General features: G+C 37.4%; 1 protein-coding gene across 1 annotated transcript in view; it reads right to left on the reverse strand.

Moving 5' to 3' along the window:
- The window catches only part of THSD7A (thrombospondin type 1 domain containing 7A), a 260,490-nt gene that overhangs the window by 103,450 nt on the left and 139,868 nt on the right, over window positions 1-17,172 (reverse strand). Inside the window, exon 5 of the mRNA XM_064411230.1 lies at window positions 9,934-10,765. Coding sequence (XP_064267300.1) covers window positions 9,934-10,765 — 832 coding nt within the window. The remainder of the gene's footprint in view (window positions 1-9,933; window positions 10,766-17,172) is intronic.

Below are 17,172 nucleotides of genomic sequence, written 5' to 3' on the forward strand. Positions count from 1 at the left end.
GACTGAAAAAGGACTTGAACAAAATTTTTCATTTTTTAAAATTGAAAACTGTGATTTTTTTAAATCCTAGTTGACTATTTGATGTAGCAGTGGATTATGTCCACAGGGTCTTGGCTCCTGTCACTCTAGACTTCTTTGTAGATGTACCTACAGATCTGCCCAGTTGCTCCAGTCCTGGCACAACTGAGCTACCCTTGTCACTAGTGTGGAAAGTAGACACAGAGAGTGTCAGAGAGCTCAGCACAGCCAGAATTATTAAGAGACACTCAACAGACATCTATATTGTCACACACAAAACCTAGGGGAAAATGGCATTCTTCCTCCTCTTGACTCTCTCATACTAAATAGTGTCACAGTACATGCCCTTCAAGATCAGGAAGAGTTGTGGAGTCAGAATTTGTTCTATTTTCCCATCTATTGGGAAGGAACTTCATTATTCTTTTTGCAGTTCTGCTTGCATTCTCCAAAGCAAAACCCCAACAACATAATCCAATTATGCTCTGAACAAACCAGACTGAATGAATGAATTAAAAACTTTCGAGGGCTGAAGAAGATGCAACCAAAAACTAGGCTGTCTGCCTGGAAGAAACACATACTGAATATTACAAGAGGAGGTTCAGCAGTTCAGCAGAAAAAGGTAGCTGCTTCTGAAGGTTTCAGATCAAAGGACAATCAACATTCTAAGGGAATCCAAAATGCTTTAACAGGTTTTTAAAAAGCTTCATCTAAATACTAAGAGCAAGAACTACCTGGAAGATGAAAAAAAAAAAAAAAAAAAAGAAGAAGCCCACAGTGAGCTCCCTCAGAGCAGAATACTTTAACAATTTCCTAGCTGCAAAGTCCTGCACACCATCAAGCATCTCCCACAATCAGCTACATCATCACGAACCATAAGATTTTTTTCTTGAATTCTTGCTGATCTCATTAAACATTACTTCATTGAATACCATTAGGAAAATGGCTAACCTTCCAACCTTTACCACCAGCCACAAGATGAGAACTGCTGACATACAAGCCCATTTCACCAAACAAACTCATCTGCAGAAAGACTTGGAACAATAACTAATTACTTTCATAACACCAAAAGTACATGTTAGTTTAGCACTTGAAAACCAAAACTGCACACATACACAAATACACAGAAGCAGGCTTGCAAAGGCTGACATTTTTGACTGAAAGGCAAATTAAAACTAGAAGGATCTTTTGGAAAGGAGTCAGAAAGCAAATTTGTGTTTGAAAATGGTGATTGTAAATCACACTAGAAGAAGCCACAAGGCTAGGCAGCATCCTTGCAAGGCAACCTACAGACATGCCTGAACATTGACCCAACTCCCAAAGAATCCTTAAAGCAAAGAAAATAATTTAAAGTAGGAGCTGAGTACAAGCATATTTTACATTTCCCAGTGGAGAGAATATCAGGAGTTTGCTCAGAATTCTTTTTAAATCTCAGTAAATTGCTACAAGACTAGAGACTATAAGGAACAGCTAGCAAACACCACATCTGCTTCTCATAAATGTAACCTTACAGTGAAGGAAGGGGTAAAATCTGTACCACATCACTCATTAGCATCACATCCTAGAAAAGCTCAGGTTTAAACTGCTGGGAAATTTGACAACCCATGGCCAGACCCACAGCCTAGATGCTCACACCCTTAACAGAACTACCTCACAGAAGTTAGGTCAGAAGGTCAAATCAACCTTTGAATTATAATGACACGTGTGCAATTTTCTACTTTTCAATTTTAGCTTTGAATGGTCATACTCATGGGCAGGAAGCCTGAAGAAACACAGCAGTATTCATGCTGAATATTAATCCTTTGTGTTATCTGGAATTAAATCCAGACTTTAATATTGCATGTGGAGTGTCTTCTCCTTGCTCTTTATTTGACCACCAGGGAACTTTAAGACATACTCAGTATGAGTAAGAGGGATTTTGGAGTTACGGGTATAAGAATCAAGCACAATGTCCTGATGTGCTGCAACAACTATTTATTTTTCATGCAGTGTTCTCCTCAGAATTGATACAGCTTGTTGGATGCTTTAACCTCTGAAGTACAATAATCAAATTAACTCTATGCCATTCTTGGACCACAAGTACAGCTGGATTTTGAGAGAGACTGTGATGAGTATTTTGGCTAAAGGAAAAAAATTATGTTTTCTCATAAATAAAATCAAAATTTAAAAAAAAAATCTATTTAATATGCAGGTACTAGACAGCAGGAATAATAATATAGTGATTTAAATCCAGAGCTTAAATAACCCCCATGATCTACTCTGAAGACATAAAATGCCATTTGTGAAGTCTAGTCATCCTTGAGAGGTTCAGTTTATGGTTGGTACCAAGTTGTTTCTTTAAGGAAGTCAGTGAAAATACAGTGTCTGCACTTTTTCCTAGTAGAAAATTACATAGTCCTCATTCATTTTCCATACAGCTGCACTGTTTAGTATTGGTCATCTTGCACATTGTTCTGAGAAACTGTTAGTACCTCCCGGTATAATGGGCCATTATAATCACACAAACAATGAGTCCACTTCTATTCATTTACAATTCCAATACTGTCCACCCAAGTGTTTTTCACAAGACTATTTTCCCATGATCCTTTCACAAGTTTAACTAATTCTGCCAAACTATTTTGAAATAAACAAAACCACTCATGCTTTCTACACTACAGGAGAAGATAGAGGTTACATACAGCTAATGTGTCAAGAAAAAATACGGGAAAAGCAACAAGGGGTGCTACTATACCCAAACAAGTGTCAACAACACCTGCTGTGGGGCTGTTGCAGATACCACGAGTATCTGAGGAGATAAAAAAGCAAAAGAGTTCAGTGAGAGTGCTATCTTTCACAGTCCAGTGATACAGTGACATTCACGCACATATCATGCTACAGATAATTTTGAAATTGGCAGAGCAGGTTATTTGGCAAGTATCAACAAAGATGACTGATTAAAGCTTTAGGGAGGAATTTCCCTTTGTCAGTGGGAATTTTCATTATGTAGCATTAATCAGAATCTACTTTGACCCAAAATAACTGCTAGATTCACAAGGTTATCAGCAAAGGAAAAACAAACAAAATTACAAACTTTGTGAATAAAAATATGCAGTATTAACTTTAAGATATAAAGAAATATATTACTGAAAATTATATAACTACTATTAGTTGTGTTTCAGGCATTAGTTTAGATTTGTCCCTGTATTGATGCTCAGATTTGGCAGTATCACTGGCTCCATTGCATTGTCCAGCACTTGGAAAAATGTGGTCAGTATTAGGAGGTGAGCCACACATTTTATTTCCAGTGGGACTGCTGAAAGTTAGGCACTGAAATAGCCAACCCTGATGTTTTGGGAAGTTTTGACTTCTGTGTGTGAGTCCTGTGCATTTCTACCCTGAGGGACAATATGTCCCAAAAGGATGCTCAATTCACATGCTCCCATACCATAACTTTATTTAGCAGGTTGATAAAACAAGGGCATACTCTAAGTCCTAGACTACACTTAGCAGTTTGATAAAAAAAACAAACAAAACCAAAACACAAATCTAAAAAATTAATACATTCTATTTTTTTCCCAGTAGGACTCTTTACAGATTATGATAAAATACCAGTATAGAAAATAAAAGAATTAGAATAATACTCCTTGATTAACATTCATTTTGTCACACTGAGGTCAATTAACATTAACTGACAAGGAGGCAGAAAAGCTAGATAAAAGTACAGTGTAGAAGTATCTTCATTAAAGATCTCAGTGCCTAATTCAATTTACCACTGTGCAACATAATCTCTAGATTGAAGCTGAAAATTCAACACTGCATTCATTCAAGGAAATAATTTATTCATTCATAGGATTTATTGCCACAAGAGATTATCAGAACATAGAGTACAACCCTCATTACATTATAGGCTATTATATTTTGCTAAGGAAGACAATTACATGTCTTTGAATAAAAACCATATATGAGAAAAGCATCCAGTCTTGATGATTTGCACAGAAATATATGAATGTCATACATCTAGATGACAGAACAATTGTTCACTGTATGAAAGGAGTTAAAATATGGTGTGGAAAAAGGAATTGTTCATTGCTGTTTCAATTATTCAGCACGGTGTGTATGTTTCCACCTTAAATCTAGATTTGGGCATGGTATGTCAAGTGTGTAGCAATACTGACAAGACACTGTCAAAACAGCAGCCTCAGTAAGATGATGGAGCAGGTACTTAGAATAGAAAGGAACACCCATTGAATAATATTATGCATATCCACAGAAATTACTGTCTCCACCAAAATCACATTAAAAAACTACAGGATGCTTCTACTTTCAAATTTGTGGCAATTCTAAAGGCATAGTGGAAAACTATAGAAAAGCAATGTTTGCATCCTGTTTCTCTAATAATAGTTTGCGTTTTCATTATCTCAATGCACCTGAAAAATAACCCTGTAGTTTTTAGTTATCAAGAGGCTTTTCATCTAATATTGTCTTTTTCTTCCCTGTTCTCCATTTGTTAACAGAATATGCTCTAAATAATTCCAAATTAATGAATCAAGATGACTGGATAATAAAGTTTGTGATATTTACAGGTGCTCTGTAAGTGAGCCACTCATAGCTTTTAAATCCTCACAGTATGGTGAGCTTGGAGGCTCCCTCTACAAACAGCAGTAGAGCTGCCTTTACAGTAACATAAAAAGCAGGGGCAGACATACATGCTCTCATCTGGTCCTCAGTGACAAACAAAAGGTTACTTCTGCTCCTTGATCTCCACAGCCTATCCTCTCTGCCTTGTTATTTCCCTCACCTTTCTACAGCCTGTCTCCTTGGAGTTACTGCACCTTAACCACCTTCACACACATCCTCCTTTCTGCCCCTTTCTGCCTGTTGCCTCATGGAGGGGCTCAGAGAAGTCCAGAGAATCTCTTAAGATGTTTTGCTAAGCAAGGGATACATTACAGGATCCAACAAACTGTGCTGCTGTATTGTGTGTCTGAATCTTTTCTCTGTTTGCTGACAGCATATTCCTCTGGGTGACTTGTCTGCTTTCCAAATCAATGGCATAAATAAAGCAACAGGCTTGTGATGGTTTGGCTTGTTTTTTTATTTTCCTCCTTCACACAGTTTATAATTTATAGGAGTGAAAGTCCATAAAGTGAACACAGACATTTGTTTTATGATTTGGAATGGGAACATTGGTTAAGAGCTTTACGGACCTGGAAAAGAAAAAAAAACTAAAATGCCATTCTAGAGGATGAGATGATCTCTCCTTGATTTTCTTGACAATATCTTGAGTATTATTTGCTTATCAGTCTAAATACTCAACTGGCCATTCCCAAATTCCTTCGTTTCTGGCTACTCAGCTTAGCACCATGACTCTGCTTTAAGCAGATACATATCTTTGTAAAATAAGATTAAAAATCAAGTATTACATATGCCAAACATAAGCAAGACAATTCAATAATTTTAGTCCTACTATCATCTCTCATGTCTCAGCTATAATATTGGAATAAATAAAAGCTCAAACTCTCCAAAACATGAAATTTAGTAAAGCACTGCAGTGAGATTATAATGAAAACTTCCAAGAGTTAAATTTGTTATAAGATGTGGACATTGTTTTCTAGATATTTAATGAATGCACAGAATTAGTGAAGATTAAAATAATTAAAAAATAATTACTTTCTAAGATGAACAGAGGTGAAACAAATCAAAGATGATCATATGAACAAATGCATTGAGCCTAAGACAATCTGCTAAATAATTGGTTGGCATGTCTTAAATTTTGTATTCTTTTCTGCCCCTTCATTTTGTTCCTAGATTATGATTGCATATGGTTATATTCTAACAAAGAAATAAAAGCTCTGAATATTTATAAAATTCTACTCATTTTTTTCTTGAATTCTCACTTCAGGTCATTTAGGTTGCCAATAATATTCATTTTCACATACAGGTCTCTTCCACAGTGGTGCTGCCAAAAGAGTATTAACCATTTACAGAGACTGCAACCAGAGCTGGTGGGGATGGTTTCCTATGTGGTCTCCTCCATTCTTCCCCCCATTCAGAAATGTTTTGGTCCCAGACTAAGCAAGATAACAAGCCACATCCAAATGATGTAGAAAAATAAAGGAAATAGTGCAGAAATTCCTGGGATTTTTTTTTTTTGGAGACAGTTATATCCTTGAAGAACTGTTTTAACTACAGCCCCCTTTCCAGACATATGAGTTAAGTGACGCTTAGCAGTGACAGGCTGTCCCCACACCTATGAAGCAGCTGCTTCAGGGGAACATGATGTGTTTTGTCACTGGACTTCAAAATCTTTGCTGGAGCACAGAAACATACAGTTCAAAAAGATACTCTAGTTCTGTTCCACGTTCTTACAGTTATAAATGACTGTGCCCAAGTCCTTCCAAATTTCCCATTCTAGTGGGGTCCCAAGAAAGCACTTCAGTAAAAAGGTTGTATGAATTAAAAAATGTTAAAAAATAAAAAGAAAATAAAGCTTTCCTTAGACTTGTACAAACCAGCCAAATATTTTTGGTAAACTTTCCCACAAAAGTCTGCTCATGAAGAAAATTATGACTAAATGTTTGAGACACAACAGCAACAGAGTCCATATTACAACAGGGAATTACAGGCTTTACATGAGGCATAATCATCACAACCTGTAATAGGACAAACAGGTTTGCAAGTCAAAATTAGCCTCTTCATACATTTCATGCTTCTCTACATTGCCAGTTTGTTGTCTAACAGCTCTCTTTGGTAAACCCCAATTTCACCAAAGAGGAAACATTTCAGACAATCAAGTGTTGCTCTCTACACTAACAGCAGTGCTGTCCAGATTTTGTTAGCTATCCAGAGAAAAGTCATTTTATAAGCCGCTTTTACTTACTGAATTTGGTTTTTTCCTTCAACATTTCTATTTTTCAAATATTTTTTGTGCACCAGAATTTCAGACTAACGGGAACATAAAGCAAACACAGGCCGTGTAACACATACATTATTGCAGAACGAGCAATACAAAATCCAATATTTCATCCTTCATGGGAGACTATCTATTGTTCACTCGGCAATAAAGTATATAAATTAAACTTTGATTTTCTTGTTTCATTTCTCTTTACCACTCCTGGTGTGCTGATATGTCAAGAGAATTTTGCCTTTTTGAAGTTTTGCTGACAGCGTTACAGAACCATTTTCTCTGTAGCACCCTTCTGAAAGTTGTTCATTTTTAAAACCCTTTTTATAATATATCAATTTTGCTATCTCTGCAAAAAATATTACTTGCCTGAGGGTTTTTATTCTTCTTTCAGTCATGCTGCCAGGGGGCTGATTGTTTCTGATTGCTAAAGTCAAAACTCACTGAAAATGGACTATTTAAGCTGAAGAGCATTTCACATGAGAAGGGCAGGTTTTCCAGTCACCTTACTTGTCTATATTATTTAGTAACACAGTTACTATGTGATAAAGATTATGAAATCATTTGAGCTGGCTGCTTTGACACCCTGGGCAGAAAAATAATTCTATTGTTTCAGATTCTGGAATGGCAGTCATAGAATAAAGCATTTGATTGCTTAGTGAAGGGGTGCAGCATAAGTTATGCAAATGGATAGATAGGTGACATACATTGGCCTCTGAAAGCTGTGTTACCAGCACCAGAATTTCTCATATGAGTAATTTCACCAAATTTTCTTGTTTATACTATGCAACTGGAAAAAAAATTCTATATTAAAAATGATGTGAAGACTACTAGAAATCTTTTGTGCAATAAAAGCATAAAATCTTATCCAAAAATGCCCGTTGCACCATGTTTAATTTTCATCTCTTTGAAGAATTGATCCTACATTGTATTATCTATTGTTTCACTGCCTTAGGCAAGAGGGTTTTATTCACTTCCCTGCACCAGCCTGAAATTGCACAAGACACCGTGGTATCTGAACTTAATACAGCGCCGGTGATCTAAGTGAATTCAAGACTGAGTGTAAAAGTGATGAGTAAAGTATGCTACTGACTTCCAACTGTACTTTTACTTTCTTTTACCATTTATCAGAGCTTTGGCATGACTGTGTCATTCCTCCCTTTTTTTTACTCAATAATTTTCTTAACCTTTCAAAAACTTAGGGACTTTCAAAAAGAGTGCCTGGCTGCTATCTGATAGCAACTGATGTATAATAAATTATTCCTTGTATTTAAAGGGTAATGATGTTTCTGGGCTAGGCACAGTGTGGTCTGTATGATGTGAGGCTGGAAAAGGAAGGAGTAAAGGCAATTTTTTCTGTACCAACAATGAAATTGTGCTGCAGCCAACACCTGCACGAGCTGCTGATTTTAAGATTCCTTGCAAAGACCTTCATCGAAGTGTGGATCAAAATCTCAAAGAACTAAAGAAAACCAGACCTAGAAGAGACTGCAAAAAGACTATGCAGTCAGTCGCTCTTCCCTAATCAAGAGCTACTCCAGGTGTGCCATCAATGACATATGCATTTTTCTAGCCTTTGCTTATAAACCTTTGAAGACAGATGGCCCAAGTCATGCCACACATGGCCCAAGCAATTTTCTCCAGACTCTCACTATTCCCGGTATTGAGAAGCCTAGCCTCATTCAGCACTGCTGTGATTTGCCCATTATTGCTTTCCAATACATCTATAACACAGAGAAAGAACAGGTTGTTCCACTCTTCCTTGTGATGGCTTGTTACATACTCATAGGCTTTTCATTCACATCTTCACCCATATGTCGCTCCTTCAACTAAACAACCCAAGCCTTTCAGTTCTTCCCTTAAACCAGGGAACTTATCATTTTCCTCTTTCACTGCTGGATCATCTCTTGAAAGGAATTATACTCAAAAAAAAGTTTTCTACACTTGAAAAAAAAAGCATATAATTTGTTTTCTAATTGAAAAGTGGAAGCAATTACATGTTCTGTCATAGAATGTTTAAATGGCACAACAAAAATTCAAAAGTAAAATACCTTGAAAGAAGTTCCTAAACACTAACATAGCAGCAATGACTGTCAGCCCCATTCAGCAAGATATCCTAGTCATTTCACAGCTGAAGTAAAATTGATTTATCAGGCATTGAACTAGAGGGCAGGAAATAGAATCACATCAAAGAAAGAAAGACTAGACTGAAAGAAGATTTTGAGTTAAATAAAAACATTCTGGGGGATAGGAAAGAAATACATAAGCTAGCAAGAGAATGCCAGATAAAACAAATTAAAGATTTTCGAAACACACCCAGAAACCTGTGGAAAGAATTATCAAAACATCAGTGATTGAAAGGACACTTGAAAAGTAAATATAAATCAAGATATGTAAGTGAATACCAGAAAAAAACCCAGGGCAGACAGCATAAAGGTACAGACAAGAAAGAAAGAGAGGAAGTACATGGAACAAGCGCAGAGGTTTTACAGTCTCCCCTTCAGAAATTTTGCCACAGGAATCAAGAGGGACAAAACAATATTTCATGCTCATCTATTTTTAAAAAATATATGGGAATGAGTAGCTGCTGCTTTCTCCTTCATCCTTCTCTCTTGTTTTGTACTTTTACTGTAAGTCTGACTCAGTCCAGTTTCCTGTTAGTCTTTGTGCCCATCATCTACATCACCTATTTCAAAAATGCATGACTTGTTAGATAGCAGGCGCCTGCCTGAACCCACAGAAACAGAGCAGACATTTGACATGTATCTTTAAGCATTTGGAGGAAATCTATTTAAGAAAACAGAAGTTAGGGACAAGCACAGCTTAACAGCACACAGGTATGTGATGCTTAGTATGATCACCAGCACAGTTTGCATGTTTCACGTTACAGAAAACACTTCAGCTTGATGATGGATGTAGGAGTGGAAATAGCATGAACTCCATTCTGAATTTGGGTTTATGTAAAAGAATACACTTACGCATGTTTTACTTCAAACAGATAAGAATTAAAGTATGCAAACATAAATAGTGATTACCTCAGAGCAGCAGTTTTCCCATTTCTGTGAGTGCACGTGACCTGCCTTGTTTGGTACCCAATTTGTATGTCCCAGTACTTGTTCTCCTGTCTATTCTGTCTGTTACGATTCCTCTTCTTCTTAATTAACTCACGAGCCTCAGGATCTCGAACGGCCTTTTCTCTGTCCTTTTCCTTGTCTTTGTTCTTCCCTCGTTTCCTTGCTTGCCTTATTTGTCTTGAATGGGGCACTGAGCATGCGCTCCATGGTCCCACATTTAGGCTGTACAGGCTTTCTTCAACAGTGCACGGGCTGGACTGGCACATTTGGAATTCTGTGAGGTTGGGGCAAGCTGACCCACCAAACTGTGGTGGAGCCACCACGTGCCGCGTCCGATGCTGGAGCCCATTGCCGCAGGTCTTGGAGCACTCGGACCAGGGCGAGAACTCGGCCACGATGCAGTCCTGCCGGCACGGGATGAGGCACGCCTGCTCCTGCCGGGGCTTCGGCTCAAAGTACTCACAGATGACGTCTTCAGCTGGAACCCCGTTGGACTTCTGTATACAGGTGATGTCCCTTGTCTGGATCCCCTCCTCCCCTCGGAGGCACTCCAGGGGCTTCTCGTGGCTGCGGGAGAGGACAGGCTGGCACTGGTTCCAGCTGCCGATCTGCCAGTCGTACAGCTCCTTGTGCCAGTCACAGACACGGAAACAGCTCTGCTGGTTGTCCGGCCGCTCGGGCTGCTTGCAGTTCGTGGGCAGCGTGGTCCAGCCCTCCACGTGGGCACACCACACCGCTCGCGTCTGGATGCCTCCTGGACCGCATTCATCTCCCATGCATCTCCCCCATGGACCTGGAAAACAAGAGAAGATGTTAACATTGCTCACTTAAGTTATTTCTCTGCCATATTGCAAAAGCAAGCTCTCAGTATTTCCTGTATGTCTAAGAATTTCATCCTTGGAGAAACTCAAACTTTGAGAATTGAAACTCAGACTTTGAGAATACAAGTATGGGATTACTGTTCACCTACTGTTTTTATGATTAGAGATACATTTCACTTTTTATCCAGACAAACTGAATATTTACTATTGAATAATTCCTGAACATACACATGAATTAATCATGTTAGAGAACTAGGAACTAAGCAATCACGTTCACAACTTAGTTTTTCCTGACAAGATAGGAGCCAAAACTCTTCCCTTGAAGGCATGAATTGGATCTCTTTCATCCACTTAACTTCTTCCAGACTGTTTAATTTTTTTCTTCACATTTCTACAGCACTACACTTTATACTTTGATGCCAATTAATACCATGTTCTCTTCCTTCCATATTGCATGCAAAAAGGAGAAAAACTACACAATACATTTTGAAAAACAGCGTTGATTTCAAGTAGGCCACTTCTAGTCTTTCCATTATTACAACTAAAATAAAATTAAAATCCAGCTAAAAAATGTTTGTTCCACACAATCTGTGACATTATTACAGAAAGAATAAGCTCTTGAAGACAGATACATACCAGCTGGTAACTCTCCAAATAACAGAAGCTATTGAATCACAGAATCCTATAATACTGGGTTGGAAGGGACCTCAAGGATCTTCTGGTCCAAACTTCCTTGGCAAAAGAACAGTCTAGACAGGATGGTTCAGCACCCTGTCCAACTGGAACTTAAGTGTCCAATGTTGAGGAGTCTATCACTTTAATGATACAACTTCTGATTGTTCTCATTGTAAAAGTTTCCTCTTGTGTCCAACCGGAATGCCTCCAGGAGTAACTTACACCTAGTTAGAACCAACTAGTTCCTACCATTTTCTTAAATCTACAAGGTCTATGGTAAATATTTGACATGCAACATGTTGTTATAATAAATGTCAACAAAAATAAATGAAAGGCTATATCCTTACAAGATGATGTAGTTGCTCCAGTTCAACATGAAATCCACAAGCAAAAGGTTAAAAAATCCTACATTTTTAAGTTTTTTTAAGATCTCTCCTCATATATACTGTGAATTGACTTACCACATAAGAGCAAAAGAATAAGCAATTCAGAAAAAAACCCTGTAACTATTTATCAAATAAAAGCTGTCTATCTGCAGACACTTGATCACACAGAAAATATTTCCTCTAATTGGGGAGTTCTCTATCCTATAAAGAAATTGGGGCCAAGCCACACAATCCTCATTCACCTGAATGACCCCAGTACAAGACTATTTCTGTGAGTAAAGCTGTTGAAGAAGCCAGGCTGAGCCTTTACTATTTTCAAAGCAGGTTAACAGCATAATTTTGGTACTGCACAGGAACAAGTGAAATGACCTATGGCAGATACAAATTATTTACAATATCTTCTTATTGAATGTCTGGAAGGAATATGTGGCCACATCTTATTACTGATTCCCATGAGCTTTAAAACTCTCATTGCCTTCCACACACTTTTCATCTGTTCATCCAACATTAACTTCAGTACTAGTTTGGGAATGGGCTGATGATAGGCTATATACTTTGCCTCTGCTCCTTATTGTCTCTTTTTTAAGGGAACACTGTGGCTGAACAGTTCACTTGTAGTTCTAAAACCCTGAGAATGAACACTAGCTGGCTAAAAATAGCCATAGCAGCTGACAGATTCAGCCCATGGAAAATCCCCCAAATTTTTTTGCAAATTAAGTTTGAATTATAGTTGCCAAGATCTATCTATCTATCCAGAAAAATTAATGCATATTAAATGTAAACACATTTCAATTTTCATTTCAGCAAGACTGCGCTACTTTATCCATAACCAGCCTTCCACAAATGACATAATTATTGCTGTATTTAATTTGGGTGTATTTACACTGAGTTGAGAGATGCCATTTCCTCAAAACATCACTTTGAACACCTGCCATTTTTTTAAAAATAGACTTCAGAAAATCTTCAATTAGAGCAGAGATACAAAAACCACTTGTGATTGAAATAAACTGCTCATCTTGCAAACTACGAATTTGTACCTTACCATGTCATTACACCTTGTGTATGGTTTGTGTGCTCAATGAAAAAATTCCTCTTTCTAAAGATCAGGTTGTTACTGTACCCCAGATGAAAAGTGTGCCCACTTGGGAGTCTATCACATCTCCATTCAACAATCGTCAAAAAATCACATTGCACCTAAAAACATGCTTGTCATCAAAACATCTTCAATCCAATTTTAAGGCAGGTTGAAAATTATTAGTGAAAACACTATTGAAAATTATAAAAATCTCAGCCTTGATGCAATAAATACTGCCTTTGAAAATGTAAATATGAACAAAAACTCTGTTATGTGACTGTACTAACTGGGCAAAAACAAATTCTTTCATTCAATTATAAATACATTGTTTTTAGAACTGAATAGAACACAATGATGAGATACACAGATGGACTCGTAGTAAATTGCATTACTTTGCTTGTCCTGTGAAATAGTAAAACATTTTAATAAATCATTACAGGTGAGTACCAACAAACCACATTTACATGACCCTTTGAGCAGACTGCTGCTCAGTAATTCTATGTTCATGTGCATTTCAACACAGAGCTCTTAGTATCTGAGCCTCCCTCTTATCTACATTGGGCTGATTTTTAAGTTTAAAGACAAAATAACCAACTTAGAGAAAAAGACTTCAAGTACACTAAAAGCTTAAATTTTCACTCTACTACACACTTCTTTATATGACTATGACAGGGTCTAAAAGGGAACCACAGCTTTGAGGCAAGGATCTGTTTAGGCTTTGTCCTCAGTGAGCTTCCTCAAAAAACCAAAGTGCTTCCACACTTGACCTAACCAAATTTCATTAGCACAGAAAGTTAAAATTTGGGGTGGGGGCAGGTGTTAAAGAAGCAGAAAACAAAACAAAACACACATACACAATTCTTCCCTGCTCTCTAAGCCTCTTCCCTGCCCTCTAACTCTTCCCTGATTTTAAATGGCAGGAAACTGTCCTGTTCTGTCTGGCCTCCAGAAGTGCCTCTGGCACTGCAGTCCTGGCCCCACACTGGCTGCCATACTCTCCTCTCACTCAAATGGTTTCTCTTTTCTGTCCTCAGGATCACAGGATATTCTTAGTTGGATGGGACCCACAAGGATCATCAAGTCCAACTCTTCCGTGAATGGTCTCTCTGGGCATCAACCCCACAGCCTTGGTGTTATCAGCATCATGCTCTAACCAACTGCTTGTCTGTGTTTCTTTTAACCTCAGAAGTTTAATCACAAACATAAAAAACTTTTTATGTTTATGTGATAGAATCAAGGATGAATATTTGGTTTTTAATGTACAGAAAAAACAAACAAACAAAAGAACAACTGATAACATTCTTCATAACTAGCTACATTTCAATTTGGGATTATGGAATATATAGAGAAATAAAAACATAAAGAAAAAAAGACCTCAACCCTCACACTTCCACACTCAGCATTCATCAAGAACAAGAGTATCAAGCTAATTTCCAATGAATAAATTTCAAAACACCTATGAATAGCCAAGCAATTTCAAAAGGTTAATTAATTCATTTTTTTAGAATAAAGGAGAATTGATACTTAATTCCTTTCTTTAGTTTTTAAAGAATAAAAATTTATAATTTCATGTATTTCTAGCTGTATTAATAGAAACTTGCTTTGACCAAAATTATACTAAGAAATACCTTTTTTTTCTTTTGAAAACAATTTCTGCCATCCACATTAACCAATATTCCTGTTATCTTTCAGTTGCGCACTTTGAAGTCTTCAGTTAAGTTACCCACACTTCCCTGTACTCACAAGTCACTGTAGTCAACCTCAAGCACTTGCTGAGGAATACTGTTGCCATGCATTTGTATATGGACGTCAGGAAAAGAGAGGGAGAGGTTTCTCTCCAATTTTCCTTACAACTACCCATCTCTCTCCCAATTATCAAGAGCCTAAATTCTAACTTAAGAATTCACTTCTAACTTAAGTGGCCCCCAAAACATTGCAAGCTTCAAGGTAAGGCATGGTCATCTTTTGAAATTAATCACAGGAAAACAGGAAAATAAATGTATCTGAACTGAGTTAAAGGGGCTTTGTGACTTTTTGGAAAAGTCAAAGAAATGAATCCTAAAGTTTTGCTAATCCACTTTAAAGTTGTGAATGATTCTCAGAAGTATGAGAAAATCATATAGAAGTTACCTGTGCTATGCTTTTTATATTGTATCATTATTACGGGTAGTACATTTACCACTGTATTTGTAAAGATAAAGTTTTGGGATAAATTTCACAGAAACTAAAGTAGCATACATATGCAACTCAGAATGAAAGGGTTCAGCAGAACACAGCGCAGAGTCTCACCCACCATTACTTAAAGGCTGCAGGAGGTAGGGGTGGCTGCCCTTTCACAAATCTTCAGCTGATGTTAAGCACTAGTAACAACAAGAATGTCTTTAGGAAATCTGTCAAGCCTAATCAAGGCTTCATATAATATTTTAATTTGGCCTTTATGAATATTCTTTAGGTTCTCTCTTTCCCAGTGAAGTAGCCTTCACACGGACACTCTGCTGTCCCTGCTGTGCGCTGATCCAGACCCGCCCTGCCAATGGGATGCACGTGCACTCAAACCATTTCACACTGGGGAGGAAAGGCTGCTGCTGTGAATGCAAAATAGCTTTTCTTTGGATTTGGTCTAAACCTACTTAGATGAACGAATCATACTTTGCCTGTAGTGAGTTGAACTTGTTTCATGAAAATGCTATCGTTTATCCACTCTTTATTTAATCAGTGTTTTACAAACAGCAGTTACAGAAATAAATAGGAAGCTTGCTTCTTTTTCTTCTGGGAGTTGTCACTGAAGTCTTACTGAGTCTAAAATGTCATTTGTAATTCTTTGTCTTCTAAAGAGATTACTGTAAAATACAATATTAAGATTCCCTCTAAGCTTCTGAAGGATTAAGATTTATTTTTTTAGAGAGCAGGAACATAAGTGAATTAACCATTCCTGCAAGTTTTTTTCTGAAATTTCAGGGACTAACCACAATGGAGTCAAAAACTGAAAACTAAACCCCCACTAAAGCACTGACAGTTTTCCAGCTGAGAACAAAGTAAGCTATCATTCTATTTATTATAGTAAATTTTAATACTGTTTCAGGTATTAAAATTATCTCTGTTTTAAAAATAATTTACTTTGAACTTTGATCCAGGACATATAAGGCTATGTGAAAATCCCTTGAGCTCTCCTCCTCATACAAATACAAAGAAAGACAAAATAATCTCCCAACTATCCTCAAACACATAACTCCAAACACACCTTAAAGCATTGAGCAAGACATTACTCGCATTTTAACAAATGGGGGTTGCACTGATTTAAACTGAATTTTGCTGTACTTTCTATGAGAATTGGTTTTGACCCATTTTGTGTTACTGGTTTGGTGCCTGTAAGTAGCATTAACAGTTTAATGCCAGGGAGAGAGACTCAGACTGCATGAGACAATGAGCAGCTTAGTTTTTAGTATTTTGAGAGGATTGTATTTAATGGGACTATTGAGAGACTGATTAGCAAAAATCTACTTTTTCTAAGTTCAGAAACAAGCTAACCTTACCTAATATTGCAGCCCTCAAATTTCTTTGTATCATGAAAAGGTTGCGAAGGGGGCAAAAACGGTTAACTGGGTGATACAGGGCTGAGTCAGAAGGACACAAGTATTACAAGATAGAGTTCAATCCTAAGCAGTAAATCTCAAGAGAGGTCAAAAAGACACAGATCAAGAAGTATTTGAAGGACTCAGAAAATGACACTGAATGCAAACTACAGCCCCTGAGAGTGGAGCCGGTCAAAGAGCTGGACGAACAGCAGGTCACTAACAATACAGCAGCTTCAGAGCTCTGCCAAAATCACTTGCAGATCTGCTTGGCTGAATTAAAATATAAGAAACATGTCTCTAACTTGGTACAGTATACCTGCACTATTTATATTTGCTTTACACAAAGGAAAAACAACCACTGCTGCAACAAAGTATTTATATCACAGGCAGTAGCTAATTGTGGAAGTCTAGACAGAGAACAATCTCACTGATACAGACACATTGCTTGTCACACTGGCAAAAGGTAATACAGCAAAACGCTGTAATTCTAGATCAATTACTGGTAACTTTTTTTTTTTTTAACTACAGAGTCTGTCTTGCTGCCAACGCCACATGCTGGCCGCATTTGGACAGACAGATTCTATAATTTATACTACTGGGAGTGCCAGCACAGTAGAAGAGCACTGATAGACAAAACCTTGTTTTTGCATCTTTCCCAGCCGTGGCAG

This window comes from Passer domesticus, chromosome 1 (assembly GCF_036417665.1).
Source record: "Passer domesticus isolate bPasDom1 chromosome 1, bPasDom1.hap1, whole genome shotgun sequence".
NCBI lineage: Eukaryota > Metazoa > Chordata > Aves > Passeriformes > Passeridae > Passer > Passer domesticus.